Source organism: Apis florea, unplaced genomic scaffold (genome assembly GCF_048593485.1).
Source record: "Apis florea isolate Af1SG1 unplaced genomic scaffold, ASM4859348v1 contig_2492_pilon, whole genome shotgun sequence".
Classification (NCBI taxonomy): Eukaryota; Metazoa; Arthropoda; class Insecta; order Hymenoptera; family Apidae; genus Apis; species Apis florea.
In genome coordinates, this window is record NW_028256593.1 from 2483890 (window position 1) to 2506428 (window position 22539).

The window sequence follows — 22539 nt, forward strand, 5'->3', positions numbered from 1 at the left end:
GGTTGAATGTTGAATGTTGAATGCAAAAATTAAAAGATGGTTTATATTACGTTTAAAGTGGTTATCTACGATTTTTGATTCTTCTCTGGATTTTCTATAATTAGGATATTTAAGGTTTTGGTTCTAAATAAAAAGAAAATATCAATTTAAATAAATGAAAAATGTGAGGTTAGGTGTTATAGTAATAATTCATTTTTATGAAGAGACAAATGTGAATATCAACTTTTGTAAATGAAAATCCTTGTAAATTTTTGAAACTCGTGTTTAAAAGGGAGAAAGGAAATTACTATCGTGCATTTGATAAGGGATAAAAGCGATGGGATGTTTCTAAACCAAATTACATTAACGTAATTAAATTAACATTTTCCTCTGCATACCATAAATTTATTGAACCAAGTTTAATTCAATTCATTTACATATATTTATATTAAATTAAATTTCCATATTCCATACGTTCTGGATTTCTGTAATTCTCGCGGTCTAAATAATGCAATTTATATTTCATTAGTTCCAAAATTATCAACACTTGTAAATCTAATCTTAGATTAACCAATTTATCCCAAAATTGATTTCACGTAACAGTCATTGATTCCATTTTGATTCAATTGATCAATTTAGAAATTTTCAAATATTATAAGTTACTTGAATTTTTGAATTTCCGAAAATTCGTTTGTGTTAATGAATTGAATAAAAATCGAATCGATCAATGTAGGATATTGATATAGATAAATTTTAGGAGAAAAGATTAATTGAAAAAAAAAAGCGAATAAAATATTCTAAATATTCTCAAATAAAATAACAAAATTTCTAAATTTCCAATTATTCTCAATCAAAATATTAAAATTTCTAAATTTCCAAATATTCTCAAATAAAATTTCTAAACTTCCAATTATTCTCAACCAGAATATTAAAATTTTTAAATTTCCAGTTCTCAAATAAAATATTAAAATTTCCAAATATTCTCAACTAGAATATTAAAATTTCTAAATTTCCAATTCTCAAATAAAATATTAAAATTTTCAATTATTCTCAATCAGAATATTAAAATTTCTAAAAAATAAATTTTTAAAATCTAAATTTCCAACTATTTGAAGCAAAATATTAAAATTTCTAAATTTGCAAATATTTTCAAATAAAATTTCTAAATTTCCAACTATTCTCAACCAGAATATTAAAATTTTTAAATTTCCAATTCTCAAATAAAATATTAAAATTTCCAATTATTCTCAACTAGAATATTAAAATTTCTAAATTTCCAACTATTCTCAACCAAAATATTAAAATTTCTAAATTTCCAATTCTCAAATAAAATATTAAAATTTTCAATTATTCTCAATCAGAATATTAAAATTTCTAAAAAATAAATTTCTAAAATCTAAAATTCCAACTATTTTCAACCAGAATATTAAAATTTCTAAATTTCCAAATATTTTCAACTAAAGTGTTAAAAATTTCCAATTATCCTCCAAGCGATCGCATCATTTTCACTTACACTTCCCACACGCGATCGAATATATCAAACGCGAATCGAGCCGAAAGTCAATGAAAATGTTAAAAGCGATATAGATGTAAAGCTCGGTCTACATCGAAATGGAAATCCAAAGGAAGCATCACGAGTGGCCGGCAACGTCGATCCAAAAGCGACGTCACGTCAAAGAGATACGCGTTTGTGCAAGTGTTTCCTGCACCGGCACCACCACGGTTTAATTAGAGTGGGCTTTGCAATTAGTATGCTATCGTGTATCGAACTGCTGCCAACTTCGTAAACTCGATAAACCTCTCCTTTGACCCTGCGATGCTTACTTTTCGCCAAGGAAATTTCGGCCGGCTCTCAGAAACTGCCCCCACCAGGCTGCTATGTAAATAAGCGTATGCATATGCAAATAATTCTCATTATTTTTGAACCAGGTTGTGCCAACTTCTTTCTCCTTTCTTTCTTTTTTTTGTTTTTTTTTTTCAACATTACAATTTTACACACTCTTCTCGTCTCATCATACGTTATATATATATATATAAACGCTCGTTAATTTCAAATTTAATAATAATTAACAAGTTAATTTGCAAATTTATTACGCTTGCTAATTTGTGAAAAAAAATTATAATTTTATATTTTCCTTGTCTCCATAAATTATAAACGTGTCAATGATCAATATTATGTGTTTATTTGTGAATTTCTTACAAACTTTTGAATATTCGTTTAATATCTTTTTCGTCGCGATTGCTTTTTTTTTTTTTTTTTTTTAATTAAATTTAAATTGTACGATCTTATAAACTTTGAAAAAAAAAAGGAATATCTAATATCTTCATTATCGTGTAATTCAACGATAAATAGAATACTTTTAAAGAACTCAGTAAAGTATTTATTATGGTGAATCATTAATATTTATCATCTTATGTCATGAACATGCTATGTTAATTTGATTCCAGACATTTTGTTTCATTTGAAATAAAAAATATGAAATAGTTTAATGATTGATCGTCGTATTTTTTATTTTTTTATCATTATTATTTTTTTCGTAAGAAGGGGAAAAAAGCACTAAAGCATATCCATTGACCCGTATCTTTGCGTAGGGTTGTTACGAGATGTTGTATGACGACCCACTAAAAACCCCTGTTCATGCTCTCTTTTCTTAATATAGACCCCCATGAGTGGGATGATATCGTTACTTGGGTCTTTTCTATATCTACATTGTCCAAATTTGAGGTAAATCTGTGTTCCTTTGATGTTCCCGTTAATTAATCTTCACTTTTGTTTTATAAAGTACATCAAGATGCGAGAAAGTAAAATATTTGTCAAATCTTTCTAATATCCTGTCATCACAATGTGATGAAATCATTGTCATCACATTTTTATTGTCCAATTCAAATAAATATATTCATTCAGCAAAAAGTTTTCCACTTTACCTTTTACCTTTCCTTCTACTTAAATTTATTAAACCTTTTATTTGTTTTCCATGGATTGTATTCACACAATTATTAAATTTTTCCAATTCTAATATTATTTCAAATAGATTTTCTTTCTATAAGATATTTATTATAAGTACTCATCAAGATACTTATTAAATTACCAAACATACATCATCATTCTTTTCCAATTATTTGTTTTTTACCTTTTTAAATTATAAATTTCTATCTTCATCTTTGCAGTTATTAAGCTCCATTGTGGTGGTTGGTGGGACGAACATGGCCGGGGTGTTGACGCATCATCCTCGAGAACTGGCGCAAAGACAAGCCTTCCTGGAGACTAGACAATGCGTCGAGGCTCGTCTAACCACGCAGAGGGAAAATCAGCAACAGGTACTTATGTGTATGTAGTATAAACGTATATGTACTTATAGAATTTCACTATCGCTGACCACAAACCACTATATTTCCGATCCTGTCCATCGATAAATCAAATTAAATAATATATCTCGTGAATTCGATAACTGCACAGAATTTCGAAATCAAAGCGAATCGCTAATTTATCCGGATAGAATTAATTTACCTTAAATTTGTCCAATATTTATCTTTTATAAATCGTTGTTAATTTATCCGACTTATAAATTTATTTAATTTTTAGAAATTAAAAAATTTTTTTTCGCGTCTTTTTTTTTTTTTTAATTTATGATAATTGAAACAGAGATTATTGAAACGTTTCCAATGATAAACTAAAAAAAAAAAATATATTCGTTAAATTAAAATACATTATTCAAAAGTGTTATTTGATTCAAACTTCATTTTGGTTATTGGAATTTTCACGAGGTAATCGTTAAAACCCAGAAATTTTTATTTTTACGCGATAAAAATTGCTTCTAACAAAAAGTTATGTTTGATATGAAAATATGTGAAAAAGTATTCCACAAAATTCCGTCGAGCTATCGATAAATTTCACCGAACTGATTTTTTCGCAGTTTATTTTCGTTAAATCATAAATTTTAAATATTTAATCTCGCGAAAATTCAATTTCAATCAAGGATAGAAATTATTTTCATGAAAAATCCTTTTTTCCTATTCGTATCAAAAATTTTCAAATTTTGACATAAACATTTGCAAAACAGATTGGAGAAAAAATTTTCTAACGAAAACGACTTTAAAATTTAAAAATGAAGTTATTTGATTAAAAACATATATAGATATAGATATCTTGATTTAATCTTGTTATTAATTAATCAATCTTTAATACAGTTTGATAATCTAATATCTAGGAACATTGAAATTGCCAACTTGGAAAATCGACTAGTTATCAGTAACGTATTTAAGGCTGAGTTCGATAGAGAGTACCTAACCAAATTTTGATCATTAAATCTTTTGCACATAGGTAGGTCGATAATTAATGCACTCTCTTAATTGTTTATTAATATAATGGACAACGTATAGCAAACTGTCTCTGCAATTTTCTCCCTAATTATTATAACATATATATATATATACCCCGTATCCATATAGTCGATCGTATAATTCAAAATTGTGTCAACGCAATATTAAGTTGCTCCAAAATAATTTGGTGAATAATTTACAAAATAATCAACTAGAGTGGAGTTACGAAAATATACAGATATTTGAATATTAACGGATAATAGATTTAATATATATACTTGGAAGTAGAGGTATTATTTGATTTATAAAAATTTTAGGCGCGCATCATGAAATTTACATCGTCGAAATTTTGACAATTTGGGAAAACATCAAATGCAGATAGATACGAATCGAGGTTTCGCAAATAGCCGTAGGGTTTCCATTACGATTCGATAAATTTTCCATTTAACAACTGCTGCGAGCCAAAGTCCCTAGATCTCTCTATCTCGCGCGAAAAATTGATGAATATATCATAAATTTTTATAAATTTTTATCATATAATTTATATAATACGACATGCTGAAGCTGTCGACACGTGACGCTCCTATTTTGATAATAATATTAATATTTTGATCTTTAAACGTATTGCAGAAGATGTTAAATGTACAATCGATTAGCCTTAGTTTCCGAAATATTTGCTAATATTATATTGGGCATATTTCATGAATATTTGAGATCCAATAGTTAAATAATAATAGACACCAAATGGATGAAGGCATATGTTACGTGTGTCTAAGAAAAATTTCTATACCATACTTAAAAAAACGTTAAAATCCATAATAGATTGATTCTGGATATCTGGAAAAGAAAAGAATGAAAAAAAAAAATGTTAAAGTTGAGAATGAGAGAGGAAATGATGGTTGTCTAGTTAAGAGAGTATTTAACCAAATATAAGGAGAATAGAGAGGCAAGATCTACAGGGTTGATAAATACAAGAGCCTGGACAGTGGCCTAACGTTATCGTAGCAGGTCACAGATACCTGATTAAAGTGCACAATGGGCCAGGTCACGGGTAGAATGTTGGCTAGAATTATAAGCGATGCTCGATAACTCGGTATCTTTAACAAACTTCCACCGTTCTTAATGGAACCCAGTCGCTAAAAATAATCTGGTCGGTTAATCAAATCGAGATAAGAGATATGCACTTTCATCAAATTTCTTCTGTAGAATTCCATTTATACGAAACTTTAAATAGTCCACTAATCTACGATCTTTCATTGTAATTTTACTTTTACAAAATTTCATTTCTATTAAACTAATATACATCACAATTAGTATCTACTATTACTACAGATGAAAGTGTAAGTTTTGATTAGGGAATTTGATTAAATTTCCTACCATATCGAATTATTATATATAGCTGTGTTTTCAATTTCATATGAAAAGTAATCTTGGTATGGAAGTAAAATGGAGAAACTTTATTGTCGTGTTCGCGTCCAGCATAGAAGCCTTAAGTATTTTTGAACTTATTGCCCTTAATCCCTCACAATATGGGACTAGATGAAATATTATCTTCTACTCCATTCGTCTACGACTGCTTGTTAGTGGGTCAAGAAGTTGTCATGAGTCCCAGTATTGTTGTAAAACTTCACCTAGTTTGTTAGAAAGTTTTCTCCAGTAATGTTTCAGTATGTTGAGCATTCCAATGTCTAACCAATTTCTACATTATCTTCTTTTTGTCCATTATTTTTCTTTGGAAAATCCTTCTATTAATATTGCATTTCATTTGTTGACCAAATGAAAGTATATCAATTCCTGCACTAATTATCTCTCATAAATTAAGAAGTGTTTCAAAGTCTGATCAATTCCTGCACTAATATTATCCTTCTAATAATGTTTCAATATATCTCATAAGTTGAGTTACATTCAAATCTTATCAATTTTTACACTTACCACTTTTTATTCATTATAATTATTCTTTGGAAGGATTCTTTAATAATTTTAAATTGAATTAAATTGAACAATGTTATATTCCAATTACTACATTTCTTGTCCATTTACTTACTCTCTTTCATAACGTTTTAATACATAAATTGGATTATATTTTAACATCTAATCAATTGCTGCAATAATCAATTTTCATTCATTTAAAACTCCATTAATCATTCTTCGCATTCTTCTCTCTGATAATTTTAATATCTTTCAATTCAAATTGAATATTATACCAAGGGTCTGACCAATTTCCTGCATTAATCATTCTCTGTCCACTAGAACTCCATTGCTTTAGTAAATCCCTAGTAGTAATATTTCAATATGTCTATATTTCAAAGTCTGACCAATTCTTCCTCGTTCCACTGAGACTGTGTCACGTGCCATCGACCTGCAACGTATAAAGCACAAAATTAACGTTTTAATTTTCAACGCAAGTTTGCGTTTCACGCAACAATCTACCAACGTCCTAATGTCGTCCTAACGCTTATTTACAAACGAGAGTAATGTCTAATACAGAGAAATTAAGCACGCGTCTAAAATAAGCACTAAGAGTAACTGATAAGCGTAATACCGTGCTATTCATTACAGTTCACGTCACATCATACGCGACCGTGTTGTCGACTCTCTGTGACACGATTTTAACGCGTAATTCCTAATTCTTGCGAGAATCCAAAGCTCGCTTGGAAGTTGTAGATTCTCGATTCGAAATTTCTAGGCGAGAAAAAAACTCGGAGACGAAACAGGAGGGGAGGAGAGGTTGTGGAATTAGAAAATCGATTTCTCGCGAATCGTTCTCTTAACGAAATGAAATTTTGCCGGAATGGAGATTCCATCGAGGCCGAAATTAAAGTTTTTCGCCGATGAAAGCTTTCCAATCTCGTCTGGTGGAATAACAAAGACGGGCCGGTTGCTTTTCTTCGTTCGAACGAGAACAATAATTGGAGTGGCAAATGTGATTCACTGCGTTAAGGAAACTTTCTCTTAAAGGTTAAGGAATATTTTTTTATCGGTATTTCAAGTATGAAGAAGAAGAAGAAGAAAAAGAAAAAGATGTTGACGAAGAAATTGGGACGTTGAGAATAGAAAGGCTCGTGGAATGAATAAAATAATTAAAGAAAATAGTTAAAGAAATCCGGAGATTGGAGAATTATTAGAAAGAGTTACGTACGAAATAATAGGCAATTATTTATATTCGTTCGACAGACAGAAAGCATAAAATAAGTTTTTCATCCAATTTAAAAATTATCGATTTAAAAATTTACGTTCCAATTTTCACGCAACATTGTTGACGAAGTAAATTCAGAAGATTCATTGAAATTTTTTTCGCCGTCTGAATACACAATTTTTATCCATCGATCTCCACCGTTGGACGCGATAGAACGAGCGATATTTCATTCCACCACCATGATCTTTTCATCTCGCAATTTATCTTAGAATTTCCATCAAGGGTATGAAATATTCAAAGATGATCGTTATCCCGAGCAACTTTGGTTTCTCCCGTTACGCTACAGCTCGCGTAGAATCTGAAATTACAGCGGCCCTTTGCCACGATAATTCGACGCTGAATAAATCGATCAGTCTCCCGGATACAACAGGTTGCACAGGTATATACAGGTATCGCGATTTCCCGAGGCGTCGCTGATCCGATCATATGGATCGTGTTCAAAGCTTTCCAACTCATGTACCGCGTATATTCGAATTGATTGTGACGGGGAGTCGATTGATTAGTTTCACCTCTTTCGAGACCCACGACTCGACGCATTCGATTCCTTTGGATTTACGTTGGACGTAGATGAATCGATAACGGGAGGAAATTAACCCGTTTGCTAGCAAGGACGAGGTATCTCGCTCACGGTATCGCATTAACAACGTTGCACCGTGGAACATTTCGTCTATGTCGCCGCGCAAAAGACATCGCATTGTTTCGTCAGTGGCGTCGCACTATCAATGTTGTATAGCAGAAAATTTCGTCCTAACAACAAATTGTATCTCGAGATATCTTGTCTGGTATTAAATGAAGCATTTTGCATCCATGGCATTACACTATTAATATGGCAGGTTATTTCGTCCACACCATTGCACTACCAATGTTGTATCGCGGAATATTCCGTCAGTGGCGTCGCACTATCGATATTGCATAACAGAAAATTTCGTATATCGTATCACGAGATATCTTGTCTATTAAATGAAGAATATTGTATACATGACGTCACATTATCAATATGGCAGAATATTTCGTCCACACCGTTGCACAATGTTGCATCGCGGAATATTCCGTCAGTGGCGTCGCACTATCGATGTTGCATAGCAAAAAATTTCGTATATCGTATCGCGAGATATCTTGTCTGGTATTAAATGAGGAATGTTGCATCCATAGCGTCGCATTATCAATATAGCGGAATATTTAATCCATGACGCTATCAACATGTTGCATCGCACATGGCGTCGCACAAAAGATATTGCATCGCGGAAAATTTTTGTTAATGGCGTTGCACTATCGATGTTGCGTAGCGGAAAATTTCGTGTATGGCACGGTATCGATAATATTGTATCACAAAATATCTTGTCGGCGATCTCGTCGTTATTAAATGAAAAATATTGTATCCATGGCGTCGCACTATCAATATGGAATATTTCGTTCACAGTATTGCACTATCAATGTTGTATCGCGGAATATTTCGTCAGTGGTGTCGCACTGTCGATGTTGCATCGCGCAAAATTTCGTGTTAACAATATTAAATCGCGAGATATCTTGTCTATTAAATGAAAAATGTTGTATCCATGGCGTCGCACTATCAATATGGCGGAATATTTCATTCACAGCGTTGCGCTACCAACGTTACATTGCAAAATATTCCGTCAGTGGCGTCGCACTGTCAATATTGTATCGCAGAATATCTCGTTTTTAGCGTTGCATAAAAGATACTGCCGAAAATTTCGTCAGTAGCGTCGCATTATAAATGTTGCATCGTGGAATACTTTGTTTATAGGATCGCACAAAAGATATTGCAGCAAAGATTGCATTACAGAAAATTTCGTCAGTGGCGTCGCATTATAAATGTTGATTGACGAAAAATTTCGTCAATCAATGTCGCAGTATCAATATTGGATCGCGAAATAATTTGTTTAAAGCGTCACACAAAAGATTGCATCGCTGAAAATTTCGTCAGTGGCGTGGCACTAAAAATATTCCATCATGAAATATTTCGTCTATGATATTTCTTGACGAGATATATCTAGTTTCTTTTTTTTTTCTTTTTTCTTTAATTAGCTTTTAGGGATTATTTTTTTGAATAATTTAGGATTATTTTTTTATCGAGAGAGATGATACTATTAACTCTTTTTTTTTTCGTTTATTCGTCGTATGTGAATCTGGACCCCTTTCGGTTTTAATTTTAAAAAGAATTTCACGTGAATCGACGAATATTTCATTGGAAAATTGAAATTAGAGAAATATTTATTAACGACGATCCTTGTGCAGGATAACGTAGCGTGGTATAGAAATAGAAACGAAATTGTATACGCGAAATTTATGCAAATTAGAGGTCTTGAAATGAAAAATAAGGAAACAAGAACGGTTATGACAAGCTACGATCACGCAGTTTGCTCGTTCAGGCTACGAACGAATCTAGAGCTTGCTATGTAATTTCGTGTTAAAATTCACAGAAACGGCATTCGAATACGCGTGGATCAATCGATCGTTTAAATGAAAATTTCAAATGGTATTACTATTTGCTCGAAGATAACTGAAATTTGATTGTCCAAAAGAATTAACCAACTAAACGCGTAAAGTAAAAAGTGAAAAGTAATAAAATTAGCAAATGTGAAAATTCTTCTAAACAGAAAATTAAAAATGAAAAATTCAGAAATTTAAAAATTAAAATTATGAATCGAAAATAGAGAATTAAAGTAGGAAAGAGAGAGAGGGAGAGGGAGAGAGAGAGGAAGAAGGAACTCGAGAAATTAAAAATTAAAATTCAAGGAAGTTAGAAATTCTTTAATAATCAAACGACGAGATGAATGGTGTCTTGAGTGTACGGATTTATTAGATTCACCGCAAGTTTCCAACATAACAACATGGTTAATTAACCAGCTGGTACAAATACCAAAGAGAATTCAAAGCGGTATGTACCTGTTAATACCGACAGATCAGCTTGTCGGAAAGCTTGTGCACTGCATGTTAATGAAATACAATGTTGAAATCGAAATATTCCTCTCTAAAGATACACTTTAAATATATTCTTGAAATCTCAGTGGGAAGCTTGAAACTTCAAGATCCCTTGTCTGCTGAAATATTAATTAAATTGAAAAAAGGAAAAAATCGTTCATGGTATACAAATACAAATACACTTCTGTAATAACTTCTCGAAGAAAAGACGAAGGAAAGAGAAAATAAATCATCGATTTTCCAATTTTCCACAGAAAAATTTAACTTATGTTTCTAACTTCGAAACAATTAATCGCAAAAATTTTTTTTTATCAAATTCTTCTCGTATCTTCGAGAAATACATTCGTGTGAAATATCGTATATAGACAATTCTCCGATTCTTCACTTTAATATCCTGTGATCAACCGGAAGTGTGCTCGAGTAAGACGCAAAGGCAAGTAAGTTGGAGAGAAACCGGTCAATTTTAAAGCAGTATGGGAGGGGGAGGGGGGGAGGAGAGGAGAGAAGCAATGAATTCTCAGGTGATGCGAGGAAATTGCATTCCCTTTTCTCTATCCGTGAACGCTGTTCATGTACACAACGGGCGACGATGAATTTTCCATGATTTTTTTTTTCTTCTTTTTTTTTTTTTTTTTTTCAGGAAAGGCTTCTATTGAGCGTGCTGCCGCGCCACGTAGCCATGGAGATGAAAGCTGACATCGCGGGGAAGCCAAAGGATACCATGTTTCACAAAATTTACATTCAGAGGCACGAGAACGTCAGGTGAGGGCAAAATATCCTGATACAACGATATTGTATATATATATATATATAAAGGCGTCGAGAGTATCGAGTTTCGTTGTCGAGCAGAGAACTGTTTTATCTAATTGTTCTTTTCGTTGGATGCATCGATCTCGAAGTTTTAAATATTATTATAGAAATTTTCCAAGTTTGGAATTTTGGAAAAATAAATTTGTCCATCCTTATATAGTATTCTTGAGTGATGATTTAGAAGTATGAGTAAAATTTCGAAAATATCTTTTAAAGGTATGATGTATAATATTCGAGAAATCTAATTTGGAATAATAGGAATCAAACATGTTATATAATCTTTAATCCTTTTTAGTATTCTATGACTACGAGTGGAAGTTTTAGAGAAATCTTGGCAATAATACTCGAGAAATTTTCGAATTGCGCACACGTATATAATATCTAATCCTTTTAAATCCATTTGGACGCGAATGGAATTTCAAAAAAAAAAGAAAGATCTCTTAACAATAATATTCGAGAAATCTGAATAGCAGAAATATTAATGAGCACCTCTTTCAAATCTATGTGAACGCTTCGTAAGAATTTTTTTTTCAAAATTTTAAAATACCAATAAACTTTGGAAATGGAAAGAAAAAGATGAAAGAAATTATGACTTCCATATAACGAATAATAAGAAAGATTAAAGTATTTGTAATGAAAGAAACATATAACAACTAATCATATATGATGAGTAAAAGAGATATACACATATAATAGAGAGAATGAATATTCGGTGAATGATTATGTGGTATATGCGTATAACCGGGGCAGCAACTGAATATTCAGCATTATTATGCACCAGACTGGTGCACGCGTCTATCACACGTTAGAGTAACACGTATCTGCCACTCGAGTCTCGTTAAGTCGCACGACGTACACCTAACGAATTCTAATTAACATCGTGACTTAGATACCACTTACCGGAACCTAACCTAAAAGAAGAATACATCTTTGTAATCGTTTTCCAGCATTCTGTTCGCCGACATCTGTGGATTCACTTCCTTGTCGGATCAATGCACTGCCGAGGAGGTCGTCAGACTATTGAATAAATTATTCGCCTGGTTTGTATCGTTGTCCATATCTTTATTCTATATTCTAGATTAAGAGGAGTTAATTCTTTTTCCTGTGTTATTAACGATCCGATAATACATACTTGTTGTAAAATTGGATGTAAAATTTATTGAAGATTCGATTCGATATTTATACGTATTATGCTTAATAATAATTGTACGACAGTAAGTTTTGTAATCATCATTATGCATTTATGCATTTATGTGAAATTTAAATGTACAAAAATGTAGAGAACGCGCGTAATACGCAAAAATATTTAAATTATACGTATTAATGTATTCGAGGAATAAAATAAATTTAAAATTTATTTATCTTGTACATGTATTCGACGTTAAATAATTTGACAGACATTTTCAATAATTATTGAAAATTTTATTTTCTTTCCCTCATAAATAAATAATTTAATCCTCCTCTCCCTTAAATTATTTCTAATTGTTAAATGGATATTATATAAATTTAATTATTTTCACGAATATTGAATGAAAGAATGTGAATAATTTTAATAAAAATACTAATTGTAAATTTTGTAGCTTCGACACACTGGCAGCTGAGCACCATTGTCTGCGAATCAAATTACTCGGTGACTGCTACTATTGCGTCTCCGGACTTCCTGAACCGAGGCCAGATCACGCGCGTTGTTGCGTGGAAATGGGTTTGGACATGATTAGCGCCATTACGTGAGTCTTCTGTCCTACTAATTTTCTGATGCATCGAATTCTTTTTCTTCCTTTTTTCTTTTTTTTCTGGTATTCCAATGCCAACCATTCTGTTTCTCTCTTCTAAATGAACGAATTAACGCCTGATCCAATTTCCATTATTCGTAATTAGCGTTGTGTAAAAATAACGATGCACGATAGAAGAACGACATACGTTGAAATTTTATTTTGAACAAAGCGATAAATTACTAATGTTTTTATGAACATTTTTTTTATTCAGAGATATATTATTTCTCTTTACAAAGAATTCACGTTTTACTTCGTAATAATATAAATCGTTATGGGATTTCTCGATATATTCGTTTTCGAAGCACGAGCACAAATGGCACTTTATTCTCGAAGGAAATCATTCCTTTGACGGAACTTGGTGTTTTTCAAAAGCAAACGTATATAACGAGAATTCTCGTCTCCACGGGCTACTTTCATTTACTTGTTTCCTGCTCTTAGAACGCTTTCCTTAACCTTTTTCCGGTCATTTCGTGAAAATACGACGGAAGCGCCTCGATACGGCGCTTCCACTAAATAAAAACCATTTCGTTTTGAAACTCTCTATAGCCACGAAGAAACTAAAGAAACTTTTGATCAAATGTGATTGAAGAATGAATATTTTAATATTTTTTCGATTAAAATAGTTATTATGCATTATTGGAAAAATGTTTAAATTTAAATTATTTAAATCGAAAATAATTATTAATTCGCAAAAACATTTTGAAAAATCTGTTTCATATATTTTATAAAAATATAACACTTCGATATACAAACTAATCAAATGACTTCGAAAATGATAATGAAGAAATAAAATTTATAATTTCAAAGTTACAAAAGTTTATGATTTATTTATATTTTTTTTCTCCCATACTATTCAGCGATATAAATATAATCCGTAGTGTAATAATCACTACAGTGTTATTTCTAAAGCAATCGATTCTTCTTTTTTCCTCTTATAGACTGTATCGAGAAGTGGGCGCAGTGAACGTGAACATGAGAGTGGGAATACACACTGGAAGAGTTCATTGCGGGGTTCTTGGCTTGAGGAAATGGCAATTCGACGTTTGGAGCAACGACGTCACCCTGGCCAACTATATGGAGAGCGGAGGAATACCGGGGTAAGTTTTTCCTTTTTTTCTTTTTTTTCTTCCTTTTTTTTTTTTTTTTTTTTTTTTTTAAGAAAATTTCCATCTGACTTTGAGCGAATGTTGAAACAAGAGATGAAACATTGAGCGAAATATTTTTGTCGCTTCTTTTTCTTTCGGACGGAAAAAAATTCTCGAAACGAGGAATTCGAATATTTATCACGAAATATACGCGACGGTTCGTTCCGCTTCTTTCTTTTTTTTTTTTTTTCTTTTTTCGAGAGGGATAACGAGATTTAAATTTTTAAACTTGTGATTTTATTTTACCGTGAAACTTGATGAAATTCCATATCTGTTAACTATTCCGTTTCATCGAGTCGTGAATAACAGATGCATTTTATCGATTTTTTATTAAATGAAAATATACGATAAGAAAATGTGATATCTATTTATTTTTAAGAAATATATTTTTATAATGTTCCTTGCCACGTGATTTCTTTCGTCAACAAATGACACAGTGTACCAAACCAATACAACGTACACAAGATACAAAACTCGACTTCAACTTTTCCAAAAATTTTAATCTAAATATCTGAAACTAAAGATAAATATTTTTTTACATGATGACACTCTTTCTTTCGATAATAATAATATCAATTTATGAAAACGTCGATTTTAAAATTAATTCTCAATAGCTCGATATTAATTGAAATCCATTTGAATCCATTTTTAAAAATTAATTTAAAAATGGAGAGATAAATCTTCATTATATGATTGATTGCAATATTTCTCCATAGACGAGTCCACATCACGAAAGAGACCCTCGACTGTCTGGATGGTTTCTACGAGGTGGAAGAGGGTCACGGGGGTGAAAGGAACGCGTACCTGAAGGAGCACAATATCAAAACGTACCTGATCGTCCCTGGGGATTCGCACAGAAGTAACATACCTTCAGGATTGAGAAAGGGTTTGCCCGCGAACGGGAACGTGTCCAAAGAGATGAGGGTGATGGGGCACGGGTCTCAACACGGGAAACAGAACAAGTAAGTGATTCATCGTTATTCCTCTCGTTATTCCATTTTTAATTTCTTCCTTCGAGAGAAAGGAAGAAAATGTGAAATATACGATATTCCCATCAATTCTGAATTATTCCTATATTATTTAATATTTTTTAATGGGAGAGATGATAATTTGTTTTGGACGATCAATTTTGAAATTTTGTAATTTTCAAATTACGAAGTTTGTAATTTTTTAGATTAAAGTTTTAATCAAAGTTCGGGCAACGATGGCGGTGCCGGTTCGTTTTTAATCTGTGTTAAATTTAGTTATAGAATAGGTTATAGTGTAGATCGTTATCTTTAAATAAATTATATATAGAAGTTGAAAACGATTTATTTGCAAGTTAAAATTTGTGAAATTTCAAGAGGCAAGTGATCTTTTATCTCATAATTTTAAAAATTGAAATTAAAGAAAATAAATAATTTTCGATAAATTTCTTTTTTATATCGATTGTTCGTTCTATAATAGATTAGGCTTTGGAGAGACGACAGAGGCAAAAAAAGACCCTGAAGACGAGGTGAACGAGTATCTGATGAGGGCGATCGATGCCAGGAGCATAGATCAATTAAGAACAGAATATTGCACTCCTTTCATCCTAACATTTCGTAATCCCGACGTTGAGAAGAAGGTAAACTTAAATTTATTTAATTTTAAAAATACAATTAGCCTTAAAATTATTCGAATCTGAGATCGATATTTCTTATCTTTTATTTTACTTGTATGAAAAATTATATATCAAAAATTGCAGTATAAAATATTCAGGCAATCTTGTGCTTCCTTGAATAATCAGATTAATTAAATCAGTGGAAAATTAATATAAGAGAATTTTTTTGCTCTAAAGCAGATAACTGAGGAAAACGATGCATAAATTTCACATTTATCTAAAAACGAATTTTTAAAACTTATGCTAATACATTTGTAGATTTTACAACCGCACAAAGATAATGTTTATTAAAATTTATCTAACGGTTTCTTCGATTTAAACATTTTATCACTATATATCTTTCTTTCTATTCACACACAATTATTTATTCATCTATTAAAAAATTTCAAAGCTTTGTATTGTACAATATTTTTTTCTACGTTTATATCCATTTTTTCACCAATTTTCATCCCGCTTTTATTCTTTTTCGCCAAATTTTCACTCAAGACTTTGAATTTATAATATACGAGAATATTTTTATTTATTTATATTATTCGTATTCGTACATACACGATCGCGATTATATTGTATTTTTAATTTATCTGTTACAGTATTCACGCGAAAGGGATAGAATGCTGTCAGCATATTTCGTCTGTTCCGGTTTCGTGTATATGGTGGTCGTGATTGCTATAGCAATCACTCTATACGGGTAAACAAGACAGTTTGAATAAATTTTACTTTTTTTTTTTTTTTTAAAACATTTTTTTTTTCTCCCCTGTTGCAATCTATCAATCAAACCGACTTTCAGTTAATTCGTCGTATATTTACTTCATCGATCAATTTTTTTCTCATGAAAAAAATCAAAATTTCATTTAATCCATTTTCGAAAGTTTTTAAAAGCTTATATGTAATATTAAAGGTATTTGGATAAAAAAAAATAAATTAATTTCGACCAATAATTTAATATTAAATTCACTTCAAAAATATAAAGACAAAAGTTTTTTAAATTCAAATAAAAAAGGAATATTTAAATTAGAAAATTATTTTTTTAGGAATGGATATTTTTACACATGTGTAACTCTGAGCATATTGATAATTGCGATAATCAATGGCATTCTGTTAGCAGAAAAGAACAAGGTAAAATTATTATTCAATTATTCGCATGCTATGCTCTACAATTATGCATATTATAAACCTTTCATCGAGCGACTATCAATTCATTGACTGTTCATCGTACATAAATGATTATAATTACGAATGATTATATGCATATATACGCATCATTAAATTCTCAAATTCGTCGATAGTTATATATATTCATATACCAATAATATCTAATAATTATCTAGAAATTTTAAAACAAAGTTTTCCTAATATTCCATTATGCATATTTATGTAAACATTTCCGCATAACGTATACATGTATCGACTATGTATTGACATAAAAAGGATTAATCAAACGAATTTCATGTATTGCGAGGAATCTCCAACGCGACTCAATCGATCGGACTAACTCTTTGGAATCTTGCCACTTCCTCTTAACCTTGAATCCGTGGCAAAATTCCAGGTCAATGCTGAGGCCATCGATTCTGTCTTGGCCACGCATTATCGCCAATTACTATAGTTATACATAATAATACTACTAAATACTTCAAAAAAGAAAAAAAAAATTGAACTTGAAAAAAAATTAAATGCGCAAAATTAAAAAAGATTTTTTTTTAATCAGATGGATTTACTTACAATTTCTACTTTTTTTAGGTAGTGCCACAATGTTTTCGAAATTTTGCGGTGCACGTATTCGAGAATCGTGGAGTGGCACAAGCTCTGGCCACGTATGTCGTGTTTCTAACTTTCGTCACAGCACTGTCGCCACTGGTAAGCTTAGACGTAGTTCAACCAATAACGCAACCAATAAGTAATAACGCACGACTTGCGACGTGTTATTTGTAAACATTCGCTTTGAATTCCAAGCACGATGTTTCTTTGTATTATTCGTGTTATTTATGTTTCTGATACGTATCGTATCGTGTACCATTAAGTAAGTATACAAATCAACGCTTGTTTCTTCACTCCAGTGTCTTAATTCAATATTTCAAAAACGATATTCATTGAGAGCTACTGTAATTCGTCAAAATCCGATGAAATCTCGTAAAAGGTATTGTTATGATGAAATTCACGAGAATGCCTCATCAATCATCATCAAATATCGAATATCTGGCCATCCATCATCGATGAATTCATGGATCTATCGACTTAGAACAACACGTGAATAGCTTTAACCTATCGACGTTTTTGCATCGTTATACAGAGTGATTTCAAATATTTTTTATCATGATTAAAATTTCGTGAAAATATTCTAAAAATATAAAAATATTTTAAAAATTAGCAAATGATAAGAATTTTTTACTCTATTCGAAGAAATATGATTGAAGAAAAATCTTTCAACTTTTTTTTTTTTAAATTTAATTTTAGTTGATAATATACAATAGAGAATAAATTTAAAATATCGATAGAATTGAATATAAATATAAAAACTTCAATTTTAATAGAATTGAAATGGATCAATAATTTAATTTCGTTGAAAACTGAAGAAAAATAAAATTTGCGATAAATAACTTTCAAAATTATATGATTTCCAATTTCATTAAAATCTCGAAGATGTCGTTATAAGATTAATAATGAATTTCCGAACATTCTTTATATGATTAATCTGAACAAGACTACATAGATCGTGTAACGAACCATAAGCAACTGATGGATCATTTTTTCCCGAAATGATCTTGCATTGAAACGATTCAAATCAATAGAAAGAAAAGGAACAAAGTGACAAGTCTTCATTTGTTTTTTCCGATTGCAGCTCACGTTGGAAGATGGCCATGTATGCGGAAACGGCACTTTTTTGTTCACCAAGTGGCCTGATAATTCCAGCGTCACTTTCCAAAGTATTGACACACCCGTCAATGTTTGCTATTACACCGTTTTCGCTGACGTAAGTACCGTATGATCGATTCGACCTGTCTCGAATTAACTCGAGATTAACTCGATATCTGATGGATGTTACTAATGGATCTTAGGCCGCGTTCCTAAGACGCGTGACGTGCCAAAATTGTTTCGATGTTGCGTTTATTGAACGAATTTAACGGTCAGAAATAATTACATATAATTACATATATATTGTAACAAAAATTTTTTTGTGTGATAATTCGGAATAAAAAAATGATACTATGGCAATATCCAGTATAAATATCGCATGATTTGGAAATGTAATTATAAATATTTTGACAATTGTTCGCATTTTAAGTTTTTAAACTTATATGAGCGCTTCAGAAACTGAAGAAGTTTTAGTTTTAACGATAATATCGCAACAGCGTGCACTGTTTAATAATTAGCAAATTGATTGTGATCTTGTTAAAAAAATAGTGAATCCAAATTAAGCTTAAAATCTATTAAAACTTATACTACCTTGATTTAAAGCCAAGCAACTTTTCTTAAGCCAAAATGGCATTTCTCAAGTCTAAATTAACCACAATCAGGATGATTTAAATTGAACAAAGCTGACAATGCATCGAATTTACTCAAGTTTAATTTATTACATTTTGATCTATTTATGACAAGCTATGTATTAATTGTAGCTTTTCCCAGTACTGGTGATGCTAGTTATGATAACCTGCGCAGTCTATCAGATTTTAACATCGGTATTGAAAGTGGCTATACTAAGTCTAGTAGTTGCTTGCTACTTAGCTATCAGCATCTACGAAGCCGTACACGAGAAAAACGTGGAATTGACTGGAAGGTGGTTGGCAGGAGTTCTGGTAGTTTTCTTTATGACTTGCTTGATTGCCCATTCCCAACACACAGAAGCCACTTACAGGTAATATATCTACTTGTACTTTTTTTATTCATTCATTTATATAATATTTTAAAGATTTAATTTTTCTTCCATCTTTGAAAAAGAAGTTATGAGTAGATAAATAATTTGTTAAATAATTTATTCGATGAACTTTATTGATAAATATACACAGGCTGGACTTTCTATGGAAGCTCCAAGCCACGGAGGAGAAAGAGGAAATGGAGCATTTGAAGGCCTATAATCAAAAACTGTTGGCGAACATACTTCCGGAACATGTAGCGGCCCACTTCCTGTCTACGGTTAATTCAGACGTAAGGAAATTGATGAAAATACTCTTATGTGATATTCTTTCTCTATTAATAACGTTATAAAGAAATTAAAAAATTATAAAGATTGATATTCCAAATATTCTGATCTTTATATTTGTATAAATTCATTTTTACAAATATAAAAATGAAGAATAAAAATGATAATAATTTATTATTCTTCTTTTACAAATAAGATCACGTAAAACAATTTTCTTTCCCTAAATCGAGGTCGATTAAATTATTCCTCTCTTTTCCAAAATTTTCAATCAATCGATTTAAATAATTCCAATATCGTTGAAATTCCTTTCTTTTAAAATTTTCTCTTCCATAAACTTGCAATTCATCTAAACAATCCTCGACATTATTCAAATTCCTTTCTTTTCACAGCAAAGCCCGTCAAATTATCTCTTCCAATCAATTCAATTTATTTAAACAATCCTCAACCACCGACCGTTCAAATAATTATTTCTTTTCATCTCTCTCTCTCTCTCTCTCTCAAATCGTTGAAAATTTCGTTCGGTCTTTTTCTATCTCGAAAAAAATCAAAGATTCCTCAATGTCTTTGATTGGAATCGCCGATGAGTTCATTCTTCCACGAGATTAACATTTTCCAGGAGCTGTACCACGAACAGTGCGACTTCGTTTGCATAATGTTCGCCTCGATACCAAACTTTTCCGAGTTCTACGTGGAATTGGAGGCGAATAACGAGGGTGTCGAGTGTCTCAGACTCTTGAACGAGATCATAGCCGATTTCGACGAGTTGCTCGCCGAGGAGCCGTACAAATACATCGAGAAGATCAAGAGTACGGGGGCCACGTACATGGCTGCATCCGGTAAGCCGTCAACTTCCTTTTTCACCCCATATCCCCGATTACGATTCAACGAGGCGCTGATTAAAATTCGTCACGTCCTGTGTATAAACCGTGCACAAACCATTATTTTCCATTTGACGCTGCACATTTCGCAGATTTTCTTTTCTTGGAAAAAGAGAAAAAATTCTTATCCTCTCCCGGTTGTTATTTCTTTGTGACTTCTCTTGTAATTTTTATCTCTCCCTTCCGGGAATTTTCGTTTCGTTTTTTCGTCCGCGTAGTTTCGCGCTCATCCTTTTTTTGAAAAAATTGTGAATCTTCTTGTGTTGGAAATATCTTTTAGGGAAATTTTTTTTGCTTGAAAAGAAAAAAAATTGAGAATTTACGAGCAATTTTTTTTTTATTTAATTCCTTCTTCTTTTTTTTTGGAAATGTTGAATTATCTTTTAGAAAGAGAATTGTTGACATTTTTTTTGAAATAATCGTATCTTTCAAATTTTATTTTATTTCCAAAGAATAGATTAACAATTGATCTATATTGTACTCAATAATTTTGTACTATATTTTGTTTATGTACTTAATACTTAATAACATATCCATATTGATATGTGTTCCTATTGAATCACTGTAGAACGATTAACTGATGATTTCGTTTCATCCGTTCGAATGATTTATTAAATTGAACAATTTCTGAAATTCTGAATTTCTGAAAATTTTACAAGAATAATTCACTCGCTTATTGCAACATTTCTTTTAATGGATAACTTCCATAACCCCTCCCCCCCCTCCCCTCCTTTATGCAATTCTTCTCGAAATAATTTTTATTTTGAAACGAGAAATCGAGTTACATAATTTCGAAAGCGAATCTTTCTGCCACTCTTTCCGCAGGATTGACGAAAAGCACCTGCGACATGAAAAATTACAAACACGTGATAGCGATGGCGGACTACGCTCTGAGGATACGCGAACAGCTGGCTTCCGTTAATGAGCACAGCTTTAACAACTTCCGGTTGCGTGTGGGCATCAATATTGGACCGGTAACGTCAATCAATTTTCGACTAGCTTTTACAACATTCACGAAAGCGCCCTTATTTGACCCGAACTAGACGAGAGAAGATAAAGTACACTTTGGTATTTGGTGAGAAATAAATACAATTCTGGAAAAATTTAAAATTTCTCAAACTCGAAAATATTCTTCAATTTCTTCTCCGATACAACCGCAGTGAGGTGTTAGAGCAAGTGTTATGTTATTTCCTTTTTTTTTTTTCGCAATTTTCTGATTCTCTTTCCTCCTGTGTAAAGTAAGAAAAATTTAAATACACTTTATTTATAGATATATATATATACTTTTTTCCAAAAACACTTTTACTTTTAGAATTTAAACGAATCTTTTGAATTTACATTTATATTAACATTTAATACGTCCTTTCTTTCAAATATTTAATTTTTTTAAAACATAGAATCTTGGTAAACGAGTCCTTTGTGTTATATTGAAACAATTCAAACAGATAGAATTTTAGTAAATGAACCTTTTTTCGTGTAGGTGGTTGCCGGAGTGATAGGCGCCCGGAAACCGCAATACGACATTTGGGGTAACGCGGTGAACGTGGCCTCGAGGATGGAGTCTACGGGCGTATTGGATGGAATTCAGGTCACCCAGGAGGTTCGAGACATCCTGACCGCGAAAGGATATCCGCTCAGTTGTCGTGGCACCATCCAAGTGAAAGGAAAAGGTAGCATGGTCACCTATTTCCTCGACGGCCCTCGTGATCCAGCCAA

The 22539-nt window shown here is 31.6% G+C and overlaps 1 protein-coding gene and 1 long non-coding RNA gene across 8 annotated transcripts in view; one reads left to right on the plus strand and one right to left on the minus strand.

The window, feature by feature from the left end:
• LOC100867895 (adenylate cyclase type 6) overlaps positions 1 to 22539 on the plus strand; it is an 88223-nt gene that overhangs the window by 61710 nt on the left and 3974 nt on the right. The window contains 16 exon segments of the mRNA XM_086906158.1: positions 3148 to 3297; positions 11079 to 11200; positions 12196 to 12288; positions 12829 to 12975; positions 13962 to 14120; positions 14885 to 15130; positions 15615 to 15774; positions 16401 to 16498; positions 16842 to 16926; positions 17548 to 17664; positions 18647 to 18778; positions 19422 to 19660; positions 19812 to 19950; positions 20562 to 20781; positions 21649 to 21797; positions 22304 to 22538. Coding sequence (XP_086762284.1) covers positions 3148 to 3297; positions 11079 to 11200; positions 12196 to 12288; positions 12829 to 12975; positions 13962 to 14120; positions 14885 to 15130; positions 15615 to 15774; positions 16401 to 16498; positions 16842 to 16926; positions 17548 to 17664; positions 18647 to 18778; positions 19422 to 19660; positions 19812 to 19950; positions 20562 to 20781; positions 21649 to 21797; positions 22304 to 22538 — 2491 coding nt within the window.
• LOC116414471 (uncharacterized) lies at positions 2360 to 18763 on the minus strand. Of its 7 annotated transcripts, none has more exons than XR_015291593.1 (7): positions 18532 to 18763; positions 17530 to 18145; positions 6232 to 6658; positions 5319 to 6151; positions 3111 to 3650; positions 2905 to 3020; positions 2360 to 2811 (listed from the first exon to the last, which is right to left on the minus strand). It is a non-coding gene; the product is annotated as an uncharacterized LOC116414471 (long non-coding RNA). The 7 variants fall into 7 exon arrangements; XR_015291591.1 differs by having other exon boundaries at positions 5319 to 5435; positions 5677 to 6658; XR_015291592.1 differs by having other exon boundaries at positions 5319 to 5593; positions 5677 to 6658.